Source organism: Salvelinus alpinus, chromosome 16 (genome assembly GCF_045679555.1).
Source record: "Salvelinus alpinus chromosome 16, SLU_Salpinus.1, whole genome shotgun sequence".
NCBI classification, from domain to species: domain Eukaryota; kingdom Metazoa; phylum Chordata; class Actinopteri; order Salmoniformes; family Salmonidae; genus Salvelinus; species Salvelinus alpinus.
This window is the reverse complement of record NC_092101.1, coordinates 50,914,282-50,935,470: the sequence shown is the minus strand read 5'-3', so window position 1 is coordinate 50,935,470 and position 21,189 is coordinate 50,914,282. Positions and strand designations below refer to the sequence as shown.

General features: G+C 41.9%; 1 protein-coding gene across 1 annotated transcript; it reads left to right on the top strand.

The window, feature by feature from the left end:
* The first annotated feature begins 258 nt into the window (after nucleotides 1-258).
* sox14 (SRY-box transcription factor 14) lies at nucleotides 259-1,525 on the top strand. Its single transcript, XM_071346527.1, has one exon. It carries the CDS (start codon nucleotides 727-729, stop codon nucleotides 1,432-1,434), a length of 708 nt encoding a protein of 235 aa, XP_071202628.1. The 5' UTR covers nucleotides 259-726; the 3' UTR covers nucleotides 1,435-1,525.
* Nucleotides 1,526-21,189: the final 19,664 nt, after the last annotated feature.

The window sequence follows — 21,189 nt, the reverse complement described above, 5'->3', positions numbered from 1 at the left end:
TTAATTTGCAAGCCATCCTGCTATACCATAACATGCTCCCTTACTTCATTCGTTCGGATTAACAGGAGTCAGGTTTTATTGCTAAAAGGTTGAAGGTGTATGTTTGTAACGTTTCAACTAAATGGATTCTGGGAGGGAAAGAGTATCCCCCTTTTTCCTCCCCAATCTTTGTTTATGTAGTAATATACATATTTTCGTAAAGGTATTATGCCGGTCTCTGTGTGCTGATTGGGTGCTCAGGTTGGCGAGTGAACGCCCTGTGATTATGTCAGATGCGTGCAGACCAAACCAGCCCAGCCTTTGAACTTCACCGCTTTTGGCTCTCATTCACGCGCTTCCCCTCATTTCCAAACCAGGTGCTTTGCAAGGCGGGAAATCTCTAAGAAAAAACACAACACTTTATGACTCTTCGACCGCGGAACTTTGCTTTCACCTCGGTGGATTTTCATGCGTGTTGCTGTTTTCCACCTTATAGCCTACCTACCACGGTTTTTTGAAAAAGAAAGTATACATAGCTGGACTTAGCGAACGATTTCTTAACTCCGGAGAAATTGGACAGTGTGGATTTTTATTGATGCTGTTTTCCGACTTCGTCTCAAGCATTCGAGAACTGGCATGATCTGTGTCTGCCAGCAAGACAGGTGAATATTATTTTTTCCCTCGGTTGGTTTTTAGAACTTTTTCCACGTTACTTTTAATTGGGGATAAAAGGCACACTCTTTAAAAATGTCAAAGCCTGTAGATCATATCAAGAGGCCAATGAATGCGTTCATGGTCTGGTCCCGCGGCCAGAGGAGGAAAATGGCACAAGAGAATCCCAAAATGCATAACTCAGAAATCAGCAAAAGACTTGGCGCGGAGTGGAAGCTGCTCTCTGAATCCGAAAAGCGTCCTTACATCGACGAAGCGAAGAGGCTGCGAGCACAGCACATGAAAGAACATCCAGACTATAAATACAGACCCAGACGCAAACCCAAGAATCTACTGAAGAAGGACAGGTATGTGTTCCCTTTGCCTTACCTTGGGGACACGGATCACTTGAAAGGACTCTCAGCCTCGGACTCTCTGTTGAGCGCATCAGAGAAAGTCAGGGCATTCATGCCCCCGACCTCGGTACCTTACTCGTTCCTCGACCCGAGCCAGTTCACCTCCAGCGCTATCCAGAAGATGACAGAGATGCCCCACACCATGACCACCAGCAGTTTGGGTTACGGCTCGTTGGGATACCAGAACGGCGCGTTCGGCAGTTTGGGTTGCCCCAGCCAGCACACCCACACCCACCCATCGCCCACAAACCCGGGGTACGTGGTTCCGTGTAACTGTACCGCCTGGTCGGCGTCGAGTTTACAGCCCCCGGTTGCCTACATACTTTTTCCAGGTATGACCAAGAGTGGGATAGACCCATATTCATCAACACATGCCACTGCTATGTAACGCGCCAGACAGACTGACTGACTTTCTGTTTAAACAAGTAACAGCAATGCATGTATAGGTTATATGGACAGAACAGTTCGCCCCCCCCCCCCCCCCCCCAAAAAAGAGAAATGACAAGTATAAAGGCCCGTGGACGTAAGAGCGAAACGGGCGAAAACTTTTCACGAGATCTGAACAAGACGTTGGTTCCTGACCTCGTCGTGGAACTGGGACGGAACTATGTACGGCAGGTGCCCTGTGAACTGTAAGAATTAGTGTAAATGTTATAACGTTTATTAATGGCTACCGGAAAAGGAGGCCTTTAACTTTATTTATTATGTACATCTTGATGCTATGATAATTTTGTTTTAATTATTATTGATATGATTATGATAATCTTATTTTTCCAAATTTGGCTTGCACAAATTTACGATAGCCTTCTTGTTTCCTGTATAATGTGTTGCATTTTGGCACTCTGAATTTCAGCTGGTATGATAGGGTCAAAATTAAGGACCACTGAGTTAATAAATAAATATACGGGTTATATTGTTTCTATGGACCGAACTGGTACATAACTAGACAGTCTATTTAAAATAACAAATGAAAAAATCCTTATAATTTAATAATGTTTCATTTTCAATTTTTTTCCTGTGGTTCAGTGCTAATAGTCACACGTCATTTTTGTTTTTGAGGAATAACTTCTTATTTGAAGTTATAAGCAGTTAATGTTGTATTTTTTAATGTAAAACCTGTCATGTTATGGTAAGGAAAATGTATCTTGAAGGGGTGATACCTCGGTTCTTTGTTCATCTGCCGAGCTAAGACTTTTTGAATAAAGGACAATCTGTCTTAGAAAATATTAAATTCCTGTATGGTTATATTGCAGTAGCGTGTCATTGGAAGGTGCAGCACAACCCGGTCTGGTTGAGTTAACCCGGTCTGGTTGAGTTAACCCGGTCTGGTTGAGTTAACCCGGTCTGGTTGAGTTAACCCAATGTGTCAATGTGGTAGGCATCAGAGGACAACAACACATTTAAGAATAATATTTATCAAAATATTTTTGGAATATTAATACTATATTCAATTTGTTATTTGACCAACCTCAATATATATATATATTTTTTAAATGGTGGTTTAGCCATTTGACCTATATCATTACATTGTATTACCCTACACCCAGGCTGCGAGCCATAGCAAATAAGACAGTAAATGTGCATGTATGGGTCATTTTTTGGGGGGGATTAATTACAATGGATTTCACTACAGTTATACCTACTGCAAATAGAAGATTCGGCAAAAAAAAAAAAAAACAGATGAGGAAACAAAGCATACTATCTTCAGCATACTCTCCTAATGATCATTATCGCTCTAATCAGCGTCGTTTGATTGAGGTGACGTTTCTTGCGCGTAGCAGCTGGCCATCTGGAACGAATGAGGAGATGTGAGATAGTGCTGACAACGCGTGGCGTTTAGGCCTACTCTTTAGGGACCAATAGAAGAATTCAACGATAAACGATTAAACGTAGCCTAGACCTTTAGGCAAACAGAAGGCAAGTCCGCGTTACAGAAACCATAAACTAGGGATAGCCTGTTCATTGAAATGTATACGTATAGTTAAAATCACTTAATAAATTATTAATTGTTTAGCAATACAATTTACAATATTTTGCAACAAGAAAAACACTATCAATAATGACAACAACAAAACAACAATAACAAAACAAATGATTAGGCCTCTAAATAAAAGCAAGCAGAGGCCTATAGGCGGGCTAGGTTCAAGTTTGAAATATTTTGTGAAATAATCAGTGATCTAATTTTGGCCTTGTGAAATCACCAGTCTACAACCAGCCTCTATTGGGCTCTATTGCAGTAACCAGGCTATAATCAGTCTCTAACGGGCTCTATTGCAGTAACCAGGCTATAATCAGTCTCTAACGGGCTCTATAGCACTAACCAGGCTATAATCAGTCTATATTGGGCTCTATAGCACTAACCAGGCTATAATCAGTCTCTATCGGGCTCTATCGCAGTAAACAGGCTATAATCAGTCTCTATCGGGTTCTATAGCAGTAGCATGACAGTATTGGCTCATCCTGATGTAGGATAGCTTTAACTCGGACTGACTGGCCTGTCACTTCCAATAGTGTTGCTAATATGTTGCCATCAAAGCTCATATTGCCAAACGCGTTGCTCAACACGTAGGCTTTTTCAGTCCGCCTCTAGCCACAGCCCTAACATTATGGCTGATGTTATTATCACAGCTATACACAAATTACTAGGTTATATTACCTGTTTAGAATTACAGAGATAGTAGCCTGACATATTATCTTATGCCTTTATTAGTATGTCAGAATTGGATCCTTATTGAAATCCTGACCGATGTATTTGTATGTTGCTGTCAAGCTGTCAAACTTATTTAATTCAACTTTCAATGTAATAGCTTCTGCACTTTTAGGTGCGGTGCCTGCGTTCTAAACAGGTTACAAACATGTTCTCTGCGTTAAGGTGTTGAGGTACTCTTTAGTGACACTGAAATGAACCGACAGAATAGTCTTTGATTTCCCGACTGAGCGGAGAGGATGAGGCCTCCCTTCAGGGATTCCGCTCGTCAGACCTGTTTGACTGACTTGCTAAAGCACATCGAGAAGGTGTTCGTTTTAATTTAAACAAAAATAAAGAACGCACATTTAATAGAACAACAGGCTAAAATGTTGAACATACTTTATGGGATAATATTATAGGCTACAGATTTAAATGGACAAATATGACTCAAGTCTCAAGAGCACTGATATGTTCCGGATCTGACACATTCATCACATTAATTTAGGCCTACCCCTAAAACTGTTTTACACTGTACCCGAGGTTTTAAAATTAGGCTAGCTGTTATGGGTAAAGAAGTGTTTGTTATGTTTTGATTTTACATAAACAAACAAATCTCAATCCTCAATTGCAACATCGTCGTGTGTGCGTGTGCGTGTGTGTGTGTGTGTGTGTGTGTGTGTGTGTGTGTGTGTGTGTGTGTGTGTGTGTGTGTGTGTGTGTGTGTGTGTGTGTGTTCTCCAAATTCATAGGGCTATTTCATTCGCTCACCCCTGATGTGATTTAATTTTGCTTCATTACACATATCCATTATTCTCGGAGTGCATATGAAATTCAAAGAAAGATTAGAGAATATGATCACTTTTTGATGCCAAAACACATCGTATCATCAGCTTTACATGTTGTAGCTAAACATGTAGCAACTTGCTATGACAAAACAGAGCTCCAACTGCTGCAATTACCGTTGAAACGTCTGATAGAATATAATCTTGCGGCGGACGCAAAGATTTAGTATTTTGTTTCTAATTGAAAAATGTGTCTGACATTTAGCAATTGTTCTAATTTGGACTCAAAAGGAAACAAGCTTTCAAAAGAATTGGGCTGAGACTCCAAGCAAACCGAGGATTGGAATTCTACTCCTGCCTATTGTCGCAGGGCTAGGAAATAGGATTCTACTCCTGCCTATTGTCGCAGGGCTAGGAAATAGGATTCTACTCCTGCCTATTGTCGCAGGGCTAGGAAATAGGATTCTACTCCTGCCTATTGTCGCAGGACTAGGGAATAGGATTTGCACACCGAGGTGTAATAACATTACTGCATTAATTAACATTTTCATTTCACATCCAGATTGTTTACTTATCTGCCAGGAACATATGCTGGGAGAAGTTAAGATTCACGATTCTGCACTATTGCCCAAGGTGCAATTCAATATAGGGGGGGGGGGGGGCAGCTTCAGATTTTTATGACAGTCTTAGCTCTTATCAGGCGCTGTAAATGAGGGTGATACTTCATTGAACCGAATATGAAGTTTAACATCAAGCCACCCTAAAGCATGCATATTCAACTTTGAAATTGGACAATTATAATTACTTTCAGGAGCACTTAAATAAAAGAGGGCTATGATGTGTATTTTTTTCTGTATTATGATGTATTTGGTCTTGTAATAATTCTATAACTCGAGTGAATCAGAGTTACTTAATTCGACTGTGATATTTAGGTTACCTTAATTGTTTGACTTGGAAAAAAGGAAAAAAATACGTTGTGCTGATAATTTAAAGGTAATTTCCTATTGAGCCAACATCTGCAGCGTTTACCGTGAATACATAATCCGCTAACGCGGGAACATTGCCTTTAAATTTCAATCAGGCTGTAACAATGAATTTCCGCGATACGGATTGAATAGAGCTCTTAATTTAGGCAAATATCTTCACATTTATACATTACCTGTTTGTATATTTTGTTTTTTTTTGTATTGTAAAAAAAAATTAGGCATGACTCTAAGTCAGTTAATAATAAACTGAAACGTATTTAGTAAAGGTGGAGAGATGCAGCGCGTGCGCAATTAGAAGTTAATTCATGACCTCTTCATGGCAATTAATCAAACTGTGATCATCGCGCGCTGCTTTACCCAGGCTGGTGAAATGTCCCTGTCTGTTTCCGTACACAGAGCGTTATTCACCGCCTCAAAACAACTCAAATAGAGGGGGAAATTATGATTTGAAATTATAGAGGCCCTAAATCTCTTTTAAACTCATCCTCTAGACGTTTTTATTCGAGCACAACAGAGAGCTCTGGTGCTTCCAGAGATGAATTAAATCTGCCTTATCTCTCCGAGACTCATTTCAGCGCTAGATCAGAGAAAAAGAGAGGATAATTGTTCTTTATTTTATTTTATTAAATCCGGCAGCCAAGCGCTTTCAGGTCATTTATATGCTTCATTTAGTGATAAAAGTCGACGAGGAGGGACACAAGGCGGCTTTCTTTCCTCAAACACTTAAGAACGAAAATATAAAACACAGGAAACAGAAGTCGTGTGGGACATGACACTTTTAATTGAATGCCATGGGTCATTTGTTTTACTGACTTATAATGTCACCCTGACATCATCAGGCTCTGGAGTATCTCACTCTGCATCTTGCTAGGCTCATTTTCCATCTCATTGAGACAGAAATCAGAGGAGTTCGTTGGAACGTCACTCTTAAGTGTTAACCAACACCAGGCTATTAGCATAGCTACAGCTCCCGCGATACACCGGTTTATATTAGGATGATGATGATGATGGTGATGAGGAAGGTGTGAGACGATGATGATTCCTTCCATATTGACAAATATTCGTTTTCCATGTCAGGAATTCATCACATTATTATTTTTTATTTTTTTGCGTTGGAGGGAAATGTTGGGGAATGGTTAAGGAAATAGGCTAGAATATTAACTATCTATACCTATTGTGTCTGAAACACCAAAAAGCCTCATTGCACCCCCCCATATCATCATTGCTAAACCCCCGTTTATCATCATTGCTAAACCCCCGTATATCTCAAATTGGATCTGGGTTAGAAGAAAAGTAAACCGCAGTTCAGTTGTTTGAAGACCCGCGCTTTGAATTTGGGGGTCCCTGAATTCTCATTTGAAAGAAATGAAATGGTGAACGAGCTGATAACAGGACAGGGAAGGGAGGGATGAACTGAGAGAAAGAGAAGAGAGGGAAGAGACAGAGAATCATGCCACGGCTGTTTAATGTTGCGGTTCCAGTCAGGAAAGTGATTTACACTATGACTTAAATTCCCCTTCGACTGGTATAAAGGAAGTGGTATACGGACACACACACGCACACACAGCAGGTGATATTAGGGTGATATTTGCCATGCAGATATATGTTGAGTAGGCTAACAGTGCATCTCCACACACCTCTATGAACCTCTAATAACCATGATATATTGTCGATAATAGCGCTTCATTAAATTCGTAGGCCCATCTCTTGAATTTTGAACTTGAGAACGCGCACACATAACTTCCCACGTTGATCAAAGTCAGAACTTCGGAGACTGGCCCATCGATATTGGGAATCAGTGTCAATACTGGCCCATCGATATTGGGAATCAGTGTCAATACTGGCCCATCGATATTGGGAATCAGTGTCAATACTGGCCCATCGATTTTGGGAATCAGTATCAATACTGGCCCATCGATATTGGGAAACAGTATCAATACTGGCCCATCGATATTGGGAAACAGTTTCAATACTGGCCCATCGATATTGGGAAACAGTATCAATACTGGCCCATCGACATTGGGAATCAGTATCAATACTGGCCCATCAATATTGGGAATCAGTATCAATACTGGCCCATCGATATTGGGAATCAGTATCAATACTGGCCCATCGATATTGGGAAACAGTATCAATACTGGCCCATCGATATTGGGAAACAGTATCAATACTGGCCCATCGATATTGGGAAACAGTATCAATACTGGCCCATCGATATTGGGATTCAGTATCAATACTGGCCCATCGATATTGGGAAACAGTATCAATACTGGCCCATCGATATTGGGAAACAGTTACAATACTGGCCCATCGATATTGGGAAACAGTATCAATATGTGTAATATGTGTAATTAGAACGTTGTGACTACGAGTTTAAGTAATATATTTATTGTCTGTCTTTTATAAAAAATAATTATACAAACATAAACATGTTTCCACATTTTAATATCAAAGTAGGCCTTGGTTAGGGTCAGTGACGCAGTGGCACCAGTTGCTACCTTCAAAGGTCCTTGATTGTTTGACAACACAGTGAATACCTATAAGGACAGAGGTATGTTGCCGTACGTTTTAACATCCAAGTTGTTGTCAGAGTGAATAATAGTTTGGTAAACGTGTATTGTGGTCCTCCTAATAACTTTTTTTCTTTTTTTAGACTGAACTGGACCAAGTTTCGCAATAGCAAATTGAATTTAGACTTACGACTTGTTTTTAACGATCCTGCAACTGTTGAAGAACACCACGCAGAGAGAACGTTCGCTACCTGCGTAGTTGAGCCACGTGTCGATACTGATAGGATCGACATAAAGGAAGTTCTGCGCTCGGGTCAGCTTTCTCCTTTCAAATCATACATTCGCATTATCATTATTTCACAAAACTGACGACGGATCAGCTCGTACAGAGATATTAGCACCTATGGTTGCAAATATTGAGGCGGTTTATTCTAATGCTTACCCTATAATAATCCACCAAATTAAGATGTGGCACATCATTGCGCATATGTTTTAGGCTACAGGTCGTGAAATATATGGAAACAAAAATGACATACTGTAGCCAATAGCAAAAATACAACTCAATTGAATGAACATGGAATTGATTTCAATATAATTGAAATACAGTATATAGGTCTACAGGATATTTATCTTTAAATGCAGTCATCTCTGTTTTCATTTTAAGCCTATTTGTATCCTTCGCTTGTTTGTAAAAATTGCAAAGACACTGTCAACGTTGTATTTGTAGTCAACTTCACTGTGAAGTTATCCGCGGTCACAGAGAGACAGATAAACATCTTGATTCTATGTTTAGTAGAGTTCTTCTGTGTATAAAGTGACGCAGTAGGGACAGAAAATGTATCTAACGCCGTACTTAGCTGTTCTATGAGTGGTCTGAGGCAGGCGGTATATAACAAGCGTTTTCAAGTGCACCTCTAGTAACAACGGTTTGGGAAACAACTCGGAGAGTTAACGATGCTCCTACGAAGGTTCTAACTACAAACTTAGCCTTCAGATGCTTTTGGGAAAACCGGGCACTTGTCCCGGAAATTGCTCCCAATTTCACGGGCCTCAAAAGAACATGTTATTTTTGATTCACCAGATTGATTCACCAGATATGTTCGTTTTGTTCCTGAAATATAATTAATATGTTATTAAAGTTTCTATAGTGAATTACAGATGATTCTAAACGTTTATAGGATCAATATATGACCAATATGTATTACCCCTAAGCGTCTGCAGTCTGAAACAAACAGTACGAACTATTTTCTGTCTTAACAGGATAGAAGAAAAACCAAACAAAATAAGTCATTAGATAGCATATTTTATATTTTTTGTATTTCAAACAAATTTCATATCAAACTGATAAAAGTTGAATAGGGTGTTGAGTTCTTCAAATTTTAATATCAACAGCTCTTCCTTTCTTTTAACCTTTATTTAACTAGGCAAGTCAGTTAAGAACAAATTCTTATTTTCAATGACGGCCCTAGGAACAGGCTATTCGAGAAAATGTAGGAACCAAATAATCATTCATAAATCGATCATGTACATTTGATTAGAAAATACAGGCATTTAGCTCTGCTGCTGATTTTCACATTGCTGTTGTATTTTGAAATTCTTTCAAGCTCTGCATATACAAAATGGACAAAACTAATGACTGTCTGTTCTAACTGTTAGCTCCTGAAAGAATGTGGTTTTACGGGTACATCTTGATAGCTCATATATATATTCTTCAAACTTAAAACAAGAGTGACCTGGACTTTTTTGGGGCAGTTTTGTTGCGCCATGCTTGTAATGAAACAGAACCGTTTCCTCGTGGTTAGGGCAGTCAGTAAATCTCATCACATTCTAATAGTTTTTTAGTTTAGTGAATTTCCCCATGTGTACTATAGCAGTAAATACTGTACATTAGCTCTGTACTTGGCATCTGTGTTCCACCTTGTCTGGTCTGGATAACAGCATCTGCGAAATGACACAATTTAACTAAGCTGCTATTACAACACTTATTAAACATCAGACAAAAAAACACCGGGCATGGAAATCTACAAATTCGTGTTCCAAAAGCAAAGTGCCAACGCAGTACATAGTTAGTTTCAAAATATTAAATTTGACCTATACCATTTACAACATTAACAGTTATACTTTTCAGGCAGGCTTTTTTTCCTATCTGCTACAGAATACAACTGGAGCCTGTCCTTCAGCTTATAATGCACAGTTTGTTCATGTGCTTGTGGTGAATGGGTATTATGGATTTAAAACATAGCGAAGAGGATGGTATTGTTTCCTTGATTCATCCACTGTGGTGGCTCCATTGAAAAGGCCCACTCACAGTTTTCATCGCCAGACGGCCCCACAATGACACAAACAAGAGACCTACTCCTTTCCTATCAAACTCTCAGACTCACTAAAACCAGAGGACGTATTCATAATTACAGCCTGTTCTGGGCCTCTATTCCCAGAGCCTTCATTAGCATTAACATATAATTGTTAGTAGCCGAGGTGTTTCCCGTAGCCTTCGTTAGTAGCCTAACGTGGCTCTTAAAACCTCTACGAGTGATCCAGACCACTCATAGAACAGCCAAGGCGCATCGTTAGATGTTTTGTTGCCCTTCCGCGTCACCCTATTCACAGAAGATCTCCGCTAAACATCGAACCAAGATGTTTAGGCTATCTGTTTGGACTGTGACTGCCGATAACTTTAGAAGAATGTTTTAAAACAAATACAGTTGCCAAAGTATTTGCAATTGTTAGAAAAAAAAAGGGTAGGATAAACGTATGCTTCAAAATGAAAACCGAGATGACTCCATTAAAATATACATGGGATTCATGGGCCTATATAGGCTATTTCAATCATATTGAAATCAATGTAATGTTAAATTCATTGAGTTATATTTTTGAGATTAGGCTACTATCTGCCTCAATGTGTTTCATGATGTGTGACAATATGTGCCCAATCTGTGATATACGGCATTATGATTGGGTAAGCGTAATAAACCACCTCAAGCAGCCATAGGTGGTAATATCTCTCTAGGAGCTGATCCGTGGTCAGTATTGTGGAATCATTCTAACATTAAAGGTACGATTTGAATGGAGAAAGCTGATTCGAGAGCGTAGCTGTTTTTCTTTCAGTACTATCAACGCATGATTTAACGATCCACTTAAGAGACTATGTGCTTGTTTTGGGGAAACACTCTTAAAAATAAACGTTGCATCTGGTACCATTATCATAATGCTTAAAGTTGCATCGAAACTGGGAAACGAGGCCCTGGTCTGAGGTGCTGTTTTATAGACAAATACATACTGTTGCTTCCTGGCTTTCAAACCAATTAAGGTGCATATATAGTGCAGTAGACTGAAGATGGAAAGATATTCAACAACTATTGGTAGGTCAATGGAAGTTTTCTTCAAAAAAAAAAGTACATTTTATTGTTAAAACAAATGCGTTTTTGGCCAATGTCTTCACCGGGGTATTAATTAAAGTACACTTCCATTGTTTTGTGGTCTAATGATGATGATTTCAACAGGCTGTGTGGAGAAAGGAACCAGTCCTCCATGACTTTCTGGTTTGTGTGGACTACAACCACATGTTTGGCCTGGATGGTAATGCTTCTGCACCGAACACACACACACAAGACTTTATCAAGATTGCTGTTCTCAGTAGAGTAACAGAGACTTTCAACCCTGGTTCTCACGACTACACATAGCTAGCAGGCATCAACATGTTTCTGGTCTAGGGTTGGTTGACTCATCAGATCATTGACCTCGGGGGTGATACCTCTCATTAACAGAAGTGTCGAGGTGTCTTCTGTTTTAACTCCATTGTTTGTAAATTTACATTTACATTTAAGCCATTTAGCAGACGCTCTTATCCAGAGCGACTTACAAATTGGAAAGTTCATACATATTCATCCTGGTCCCCCCGTGGGGAATGAACCCACAACCCTGGCGTTGCAAGCGCCATGCTCTACCAACTGAGCCACACGGGACCAAATTATTTGTGTAATTGTATCTAGACTTTTAGACACACAATGATGCATTTGAAATGTGCTTGTTTGGAGCAGAAGAGGTTATTGTATTCAACTCTGTTATGTCTTGTGGTAAGGTAACCAATTACTCAACTCTGTTGTGTCTTGTGGTAAGGTAACCAATTACTCAACTCTGTTGTGTCTTGTGGTAAGGTTACCAATTACTCAACTCTGTTGTGTCTTGTGGTAAGGTAACCAATTACTCAACTCGGTTGTGTCTTGTGGTAAGGTAACCAATTTAATACATTGCCTTTGATAAAGGCTTGTCATACAATAACCTAATAGTAACAATATCACATCTCATAACGACTCTGATTACTAAAACAATAACGCGATCAACAATAATATAGCCCAGAATTTCATTTTGGCTAATGTAAAAAAAAAAAAAAACCCATCTCTGTTCACCTCACTACGTGATTGCTAGCCATGACGAGCTGTCAATCAAACCTGAAGGAAGTTCATGACGAGAGGAGCCTTTTGAAAGCTCTCCTCCATCACTGCTTTCAGTGGTCAGAGTTAGCAGATCTGGGATCAGTCTGCGACCTACTGCTAGCCTCAGAGAGGGACCCTGGATATGGAGTTAGCAGATCTGGGATCAGTCTGGGACCTACTGTCTGTTGTGTCCATCTGATGCCATTCTGGACCCTGTTGATGAGGCCTGTTTGAAGCTGGACGTTCTCTTCACCCCCGGCAGCACAACAACTTCACCACAGAACACATCGACAGAAAGCCTTTGAACCTGTCAGGTTTGAAGCGTCGTCTTCTGAATGTGACCCTGACTTTGGCAGCTCTTTGATCCCTGCTGCCATGGTGACTGTCTTGACCTATAGCCATTCTTGTTCTATTATTTTCACCACTGACACAACACAACTGGTACAATAATGTCCTTCAGCTCTTCTTCCACTGCCTGTCGTACAACAACACACCTGCAGAAACCGTTGAACGCTGTCAGGTCCAGGTCCAAAAGTGTCATCTTGACACAGACACAGACACAGACACAGTCACAGACACAGTCACAGACACATACACAGACACAGACACAGACACATACACAGACACAGTCTCAGACACAGACACAGACACAGTCACAGACACAGACACAGACACAGACACAGACACAGACACAGACACAGTCTCAGACACAGACACAGACACAGACACAGACACAGACACAGACACAGTCACAGACACAGTCACCGACACAGGCTCAGACACAGTCTCAGACATAGTTACAGACACAGACACAGACACAGTCACCGACACAGGCTCAGACACAGTCTCAGACACAGACACAGACACAGACACAGTCACAGACACAGACACAGTCACAGACACAGACACAGTCACCGACACAGGCTCAGACACAGTCTCAGACATAGTTACAGACACAGGCTCAGACACAGTCTCAGACATAGTTACAGACACAGACTCAGACACAGTCTCAGACACAGACACAGACACAGACACAGTCACCGACACAGACACAGACACAGTCTCATACATAGTTACAGACACAGACACAGTCACAGACACAGACACAGTCACAGTCACAGACACAGACACAGACACAGTCTCATACATAGTTACAGACACAGACACAGTCACAGACACAGTCACAGTCACAGTCACAGTCACAGACACAGACACAGACACAGTCACCGACACAGGCTCAGACACAGTCTCAGACATAGTTACAGACACAGTCACAGTCACAGTCACAGACTCATACACAGTCTCAGACACAGACTCGGACACAGTCTCAGACACAGACACAGTCACAGACACAGTCACAGACACAATCACATACAGTCACAGACATAGACACAAACACAGACCCGGGCACAGACACAGACACAGACACAGTCACAGTCACAGACACAGACACAGTCTCAGACATAGTTACAGACACAGACACAGTCACAGACACAGTCACAGTCACAGACACAGTCTCAGACATAGTTACAGTCACAGACACAATCGCAGACAGTCACAGACACAGACACAGAAAGAGTCACAGACACAGTCTTAGACACAGACACAGAAACAGACACAGTCTCAGACACAGACACAGACACAGACACAGACACAGTCACAGACACAGACACAGTCACAGACACAGACACAGTCACAGACACAGTCACAGACACAGTCACAGGCACAGACACAGTCACAGACACAGACACAGACACAGACACAGTCACAGACACCGACACAGACACAGACACAGTCACAGACACAGTCACAGACACAGTCACAGACACAGACACAGTCACAGACACAGACACAGTCACAGACACAGACACAGTCACAGACACAGTCACAGACACAGACACAGACACAGTCACAGACACAGACACAGACACAGTCACAGACACCGACACCGACACAGACACAGACACAGACACAGACACAGTCACAGACACAGTCACAGACACAGACACAGTCACAGACACAGACACAGACACAGTCACAGACACAGACACAGACACAGTCACAGACACAGACACAGACACATTCTCAGACATAGTTACAGACACAGACACAGACACAGACACAGTCACAGACACAGACTCAGACTCAGACACAGACACAGACACAGTCTCATACATAGTTACAGACACAGACACAGTCACAGACACAGTCACAGTCACAGACACAGACACAGACACAGTCACCGACACAGGCTCAGACACAGTCTCAGACATAGTTACAGACACAGTCACAGTCACAGTCACAGACTCATACACAGTCTCAGACACAGACTCGGACACAGTCTCAGACACAGACACAGTCACAGACACAGTCACAGACACAATCACATACAGTCACAGACATAGACACAAACACAGACCCGGGCACAGACACAGACACAGACACAGTCACAGTCACAGACACAGTCACAGACACAGTCACAGACACAGTCACAGACACAGTCACAGTCACAGACTCAGACACAGTCTCAGACACAGACACAGACACAGTCACAGTCACAGACATAGACACAGTCACAGACACAATCGCAGACAGTCACAGACACAAACTCAGTCTCAGACACAGAAACCGTCACAGACACAGACACAAACTCAGACACAGTCACAGACACAATCACAGACAGTCACAGACACAGACATAAACTCGGACACAGACAGAGTCTCAGACACAGAAACAGTCACAGACACAGAAACAGACACAGACACAGACACAGACACAGTCAGGGTCAGAGGAAGCTTCATAATCTATCTAAATGTTCTTTGTTTTCAGCCTATTTAGTTTAGTTTCGGTTGAGGTCACCACCTTTTGGTTGGTCATACATACTTCAGTAACTTCCATGCATCTGATCTTTAAAGTTCAGGCAGAAACATCTGACTGTTCTACATTTCAAACTTGATACCAATAATTCTCTAACAATTTCTCTCTGTGTCTGTCTGTGCATGCAGTCTGTTTTCAGATGTGAAGTTATTGTCAGTCATTAAGCAGGAGTAACCCAGCCTCCAGCCTTCTCTTATCCCCTCGCTGGTTCTCTCTCAGGTGAGTAGGGTTGCGCCCTAAATGGCACCCTATTCCCTGTGTAGTGCACTACTTTTGACCAGTGCCCCATAGGGAATAGGGTGCCATTTTGGAAGCAACTCAGAAGTGTTTGCGCCGTCCACAAACCCTTTATCCTGCTAGGGTTCACTTAAAGGTAATTCAATTTATTAACGTTAACGTTCAGATCGCAGTCATTTTTTTAAACAAAAGGGATTAAAGTGTTAAATAAGCCAGTTGCAATTAATCGTCAGTCTGAAGAAAAGCTATTTGCAGTGGCCTCATGGGACTTCCTCTAAACGATAGCAGACTGGATGGAGTTAAAGATCCATTAGGGAATGACTGACGTTCATCAAAAACACGGGGAGAAGCTTGGAAATAAATGAACAATCAGGCACACTCTCCACTTCCACAATTCAACATGCGATTTAATGTGATCTGTCTTACTTGCTTGTCTGTTGTAAAGCAGACGATTACAGATGAAGCACTCAGTCCCATTGTTTTCTATTGCAGTAGTTGTCACAGGGGGCGGGGGACTCATAAAGTGTGTTTTCTGAACTGGCTCCTTATTCTGACCTTCTGCAGCAGTGTGAAGAGGTCTGGGGTTGTCTAAAAGTCAACATTAGCAGGCCAGAGGAATCCCTTGGTGAAGAAAGCCAAGGATGCTAATCTCCCTGACGCTAGTGCTAGCTCCCTGACGCTACCTCTAGCTCCCTGACGCTACCTCTAGCTCCCTGACGCTACTTCTAGCTCCCTGACAGTACCTCTAGCTCCCTGACGCTACCTCTAGCTCCCTGACGCTACTTCTAGCTCCCTGACGGTACCTCTAGCTCCCTGACGGTACCTCTAGCTCCCTGACGGTACCTCTAGCTCCCTGACGGTACCTCTAGCTCCCTGACGCTACTTCTAGCTCCCTGACGCTACCTCTAGCTCCCTGACGCTACCTCTAGCTCCCTGACGCTACCTCTAGCTCCCTGACGCTAACTCTAGCTCCCTGACGCTACCTCTAGCTCCCTGACGGTACCTCTAGCTCCCTGACGGTACTAGCTCCCTGACGGTACCTCTAGCTCCCTGACGGTACTTCTAGCTCCCTGACGCTACCTCTAGCTCCCTGACGCTACCTCTAGCTCCCTGACGGTACCTCTAGCTCCCTGACGGTACCTCTAGCTCCCTGACGGTACCTCTAGCTCCCTGACGCTACTTCTAGCTCCCTGACGCTCCCTCTAGCTCCCTGACGGTACCTCTTTCTCCCTGACGGTACCTCTAGCTCCCTGACGCTACTTCTAGCTCCCTGACGCTCCCTCTAGCTCCCTGACGGTACTTCTAGCTCCCTGACGGTACCTCTAGCTCCCTGACGGTACCTCTTTCTCCCTGACGGTACCTCTAGCTCCCTGACGGTACCTCTTTTTCCCTGACGGTACCTCTATCTCCCTGACGCTACCTCTAGCTCCCTGACGCTACCTCTAGCTCCCCGACGCTAGTGTTAGCTCCCTGAGCCTCAGCATGTCTTCCTGGGCCAAATGAGATTAGAGGGAGTGGGATACGGTACACACACACACATCAACGTGCTTGGTGCCTGCCTGCGTGGTGTTCTGGAGGTGAAAGGTAAAGGCACTTATCAGGAGGGCTGCCCTCAGGGCCCAAGGAGTCTGACTCAATCAAAACCCAGTCTGTATTCATTTCTCACTAGATTAGACTAATCAGGAACGAGCAGGGGGACATATAGACCACATATCTAGAAGAGAAAAAAACCATAGGGCTTCGTCTCTTTCCCTTCGAACAGACCCTACAGAAATGTTTGTTAATTTGATTTATTACTTACAGGGCGGGTGTCTTGTCGATTATGGCAATCTTCCAATGGAATTATTAAAAAAGAGCTCTTCAACTCACTGAAGGCACGCACTGTTTACATGTTACAGAGATATGAGAAGCCTTTGATGTTTCCACATTTCCCCAGTTCATTCATTGTTATTCTTATTTATATATTTATTTATCCTTGTTTTTTTTTTACTATTTGTGTTTGAGGAGCCACAACAGATCCTACTGATGGAAGGTAGTCAGATTAACAAAGGCCCTGAATAAAGTATGAATATTTATTACAGACAGAGACTTAACATTACCACTATGGAGCCAAATAGGCCTTTAGCATGCACTGGAATGCTCAGAAGATAACACACATTTCCACACCTATGATTACCTTCAAATTAATCTCTGTTTCTGGAAGGGCTGTACGTGTACTAGATAGTTTACTAATTTAAGTCTTTCATTTCTTGGATTAAAAATTAGAAAAAGTCATCTGTGTATTATCAAAGTTAACTTGTGCAAATAAGATAATAATTAACCAAATCTGTTGTTATACTTTTCAGAATAAGGTTTACACAACCTTATTTTCTGTATTTTTTTAGTAGTTTTCAATTTTTTTTGTGTTTCATAAATCAATCATGATTTCCTACATGATAGAATATGAGTAGAATAATTGTGAATATGTTCTCTGGAACAACATGGTGTACAGAGACATGGCTCAAACAGACATGTTATCTAATTTGTTATTGAAAATGAGATTTATTAAATAAAAAGTTCTCTCTTGTTAGACTGTGAGTCATTCTAAACAGACAGATCCGGTAAATGATGATAATTATCCGAATAGCCTTCCTTTTGATGTACTGAAATATCCTTTCTGGCATTCATGTGATCACAAAGCAACTTCTCTCTCGCTCTCGCTCTCTCTCTCTCTTTCTCTCTCTCTCTCTCTCTCTCTGTCAATTCAATTCAATTCAAGTACTTTATTGGCAGGGGAAACATATGTTAATATTGCCAAAGCAAAGCAAATGTCTCTCTCTTTCTCTCTTTCTCTCTTTCTCTCTCTCTCTCTCTTTCTTTCTCTCTCTCTCTCTTTCTCTTTCTCTCTCTCTCTCTCTCTCTCTCTCTCTCTCTCTCTCTCTCTCTCTCTCTCTCTCTACCTCTCTCTGTCAGTCTTTCTGTCTGTATGTCCATTAGTATAAGTAAGTAGTGATGAATGCTGTTTTATGCTAAATACATCAGATCAAACCGCTAATCTGACCTTGTCTTCTGTGTATTCATTGCTGCATTTCCCTTTACTAAATGAAAACTCCAGTTATTGCTGGGGAATATGTACTGTATGGATCATTAACCTATTGATTTACCTTGATCTTTTCTATAGGAAACTAAGGTATAAATGAGAACGCCCTTTTTCCTATTCGGCTAAACAGAATGATACATAATAGACAGTAGTGTTGTCGCTAAGCGGAAAACTCTGACAGTTGTTGCGGGGGAATATGTACCGAACAAACATTTAAACACAACATGCAACAATTTCAAAGATTCTACTGAGTTACAGTACATATCAGGAAATCAGTCAATTGAAATACATTAATTAGGCTTTCTATGGATTTCACATGACTGGGAATACAGATATGTATCTGTTGGTCACAGATATCTTTAAAAAAAATAAAAAGTAGTAGTGTGGATCAGAACCAGTCCGTTTCTGGTGGGACCACCATTTACCTCCATGCAGCGCCACACATCTCCTTCATCAGGCTGTTGAATGTTGTTCCACTCCTCTTCAATGGCTGTGAGAAGTTGCTGGATATTGGCCCGGAACACGCTGTCGTACATGTCGATCCAGAGCATCCTAAACATGCTCAATGGGTGACATGTCTGGTGAGTATGCAGGCCATGGAAGAACTGGGACATTTTCAGCTTCCAGGAATTGTGTACGGATCCTTGTGACACGGGGCCGTGCATTATCATGCTGAAACATGAGGTGATGGTGGTGGATGAATGGCATGGCAACGGGCCTCAGGATTTCGTCACGGTATCTCTGTGCATTCAAATTGCCATTGATAAAATGCAATTGTGTTTGTTGTCCGTAGCTTATGCCTGTCCATACCATAACCCCACCGCCACCATGGGGCACTCTGTTCACAATGTTGACATCAGCAAACCGCTCGCCCAAACGGCGCCATCTGCCCGGTACGGTTGAAACTGGGATTCATCCGTGAAGAGCACACTTCTCCAGCGTGCCAGTGGACATCGAAGGTGAGCATTTGCCAGTGATGTCGGTTACGACTCCTAACTGCTGTTAGGTCAAGACCCTGATGAGGATGACCAGCACGCAGATGAGCTTCCCTAAGACGCTTTCTGTGCAGAAATTCTTCAGTTGTGCAAACCCACAGTTTCATCAGCTATCTGGGTGGCTGGTCTCAGATGATCCTGCAGGTGAAGAAGACAGATGTGAATGTCCTGGGCTGGTGTGGTTACATGTGGTTGTGAGGCCAGTTGAAAATACTGGCAAATTCTCTAAAACAATGTTGGAGGTGGTTTATGGTAGAGAAATGAACATTCAATTATCTGGCAACAGCTCTGGTGGCCATTCCTGCAGTCAGCATGCCAATTGCACCTGTGTAATGATCATGCTGTTTAATCAGCTTCTTGATATGCCACACCTGTTAGGTGGATGGATTATCTGGGCAAAGGAGAAATGCCTTCAAACAGGGATGTAAACAAATTTGTGCACAATAGTTGAGAGAAATAAGCTTGATGTGCGTATGGAACACAATAAAAGAACAACAATCTTTTATTTCAGCTCATGGAACATGGGACCAAACACTTTATATGTTGCGTTTATATTTTTTGTTCAGTATATTTATTGATTTACCTCGGTCTTTTGACTGCATAAGAAAATAAAGGTCTCCAATGAGAATATCCTTTTAATACTCGCCCTTCTGCTACACAGAAGGAAGCATAACGGACATCATTGTAATTACTAAGCAGCACGAAGAGCAGGTTTATCACTAAGCAGGGCTGTCATCATTATGCCAATTAATTATATCAGCAAATACGTTCTAGTTCAGGTAGCACTGTTGATGATTAAGATACACTGTAGAGACATAGTATTATTGCTGGAGTAATTTGCGGTCGCTGTTGAAGCAACGAGGTCTGTTTTAGATATCCTCCCGTTACGCCGTACAAGACTTCATTTAGAGTTTTTGATTGTTGAAATTGAATCCAAAACATGTTCATTGTGTTTTTATTGCAGCTCCCATCAGCTTGCCTCTTTTTGTCCACACGAGTTGTGAGGCATCATTTTGAATGAGACAGGTCATATCTGTGTGTGTGTGTGTACTGAATGGGGAGTGATGGAAGACATCTACAGTTGGTGTCAGAAGTAGGATCCTAAAACTGTACAGTTGGTGAATGACATTTGTAGTATTTATAATTTGCACTGACTAAGTCTCCCATAGGTTCAGCATGGGCTCAAACCTACTCAGTTGGTATCGTGAATCATGAGTAGGCTTGACTAGATCACTGACCAGATCACTGACCAGATCACTGACCAGATCACTGACCAAATACCTGACCAGAACACTGACCAGATACCTGACCAAATACCTGACTAGAGCACTGACCAGATCACTGACCAGATCACTGACCAAATACCTGACCAGATCACTGACCAAATACCTGACCAGATCACTGACCAAATACCTGACCAGAACACTGACCAGATCACTGACCAAATACCTGACCAGATCACTGACCAAATACCTGACCAGATCACTGACCAAATACCTGACCAGATCACTGACCAAATCACTGACCAGATCACTGACCAAATACCTGACCA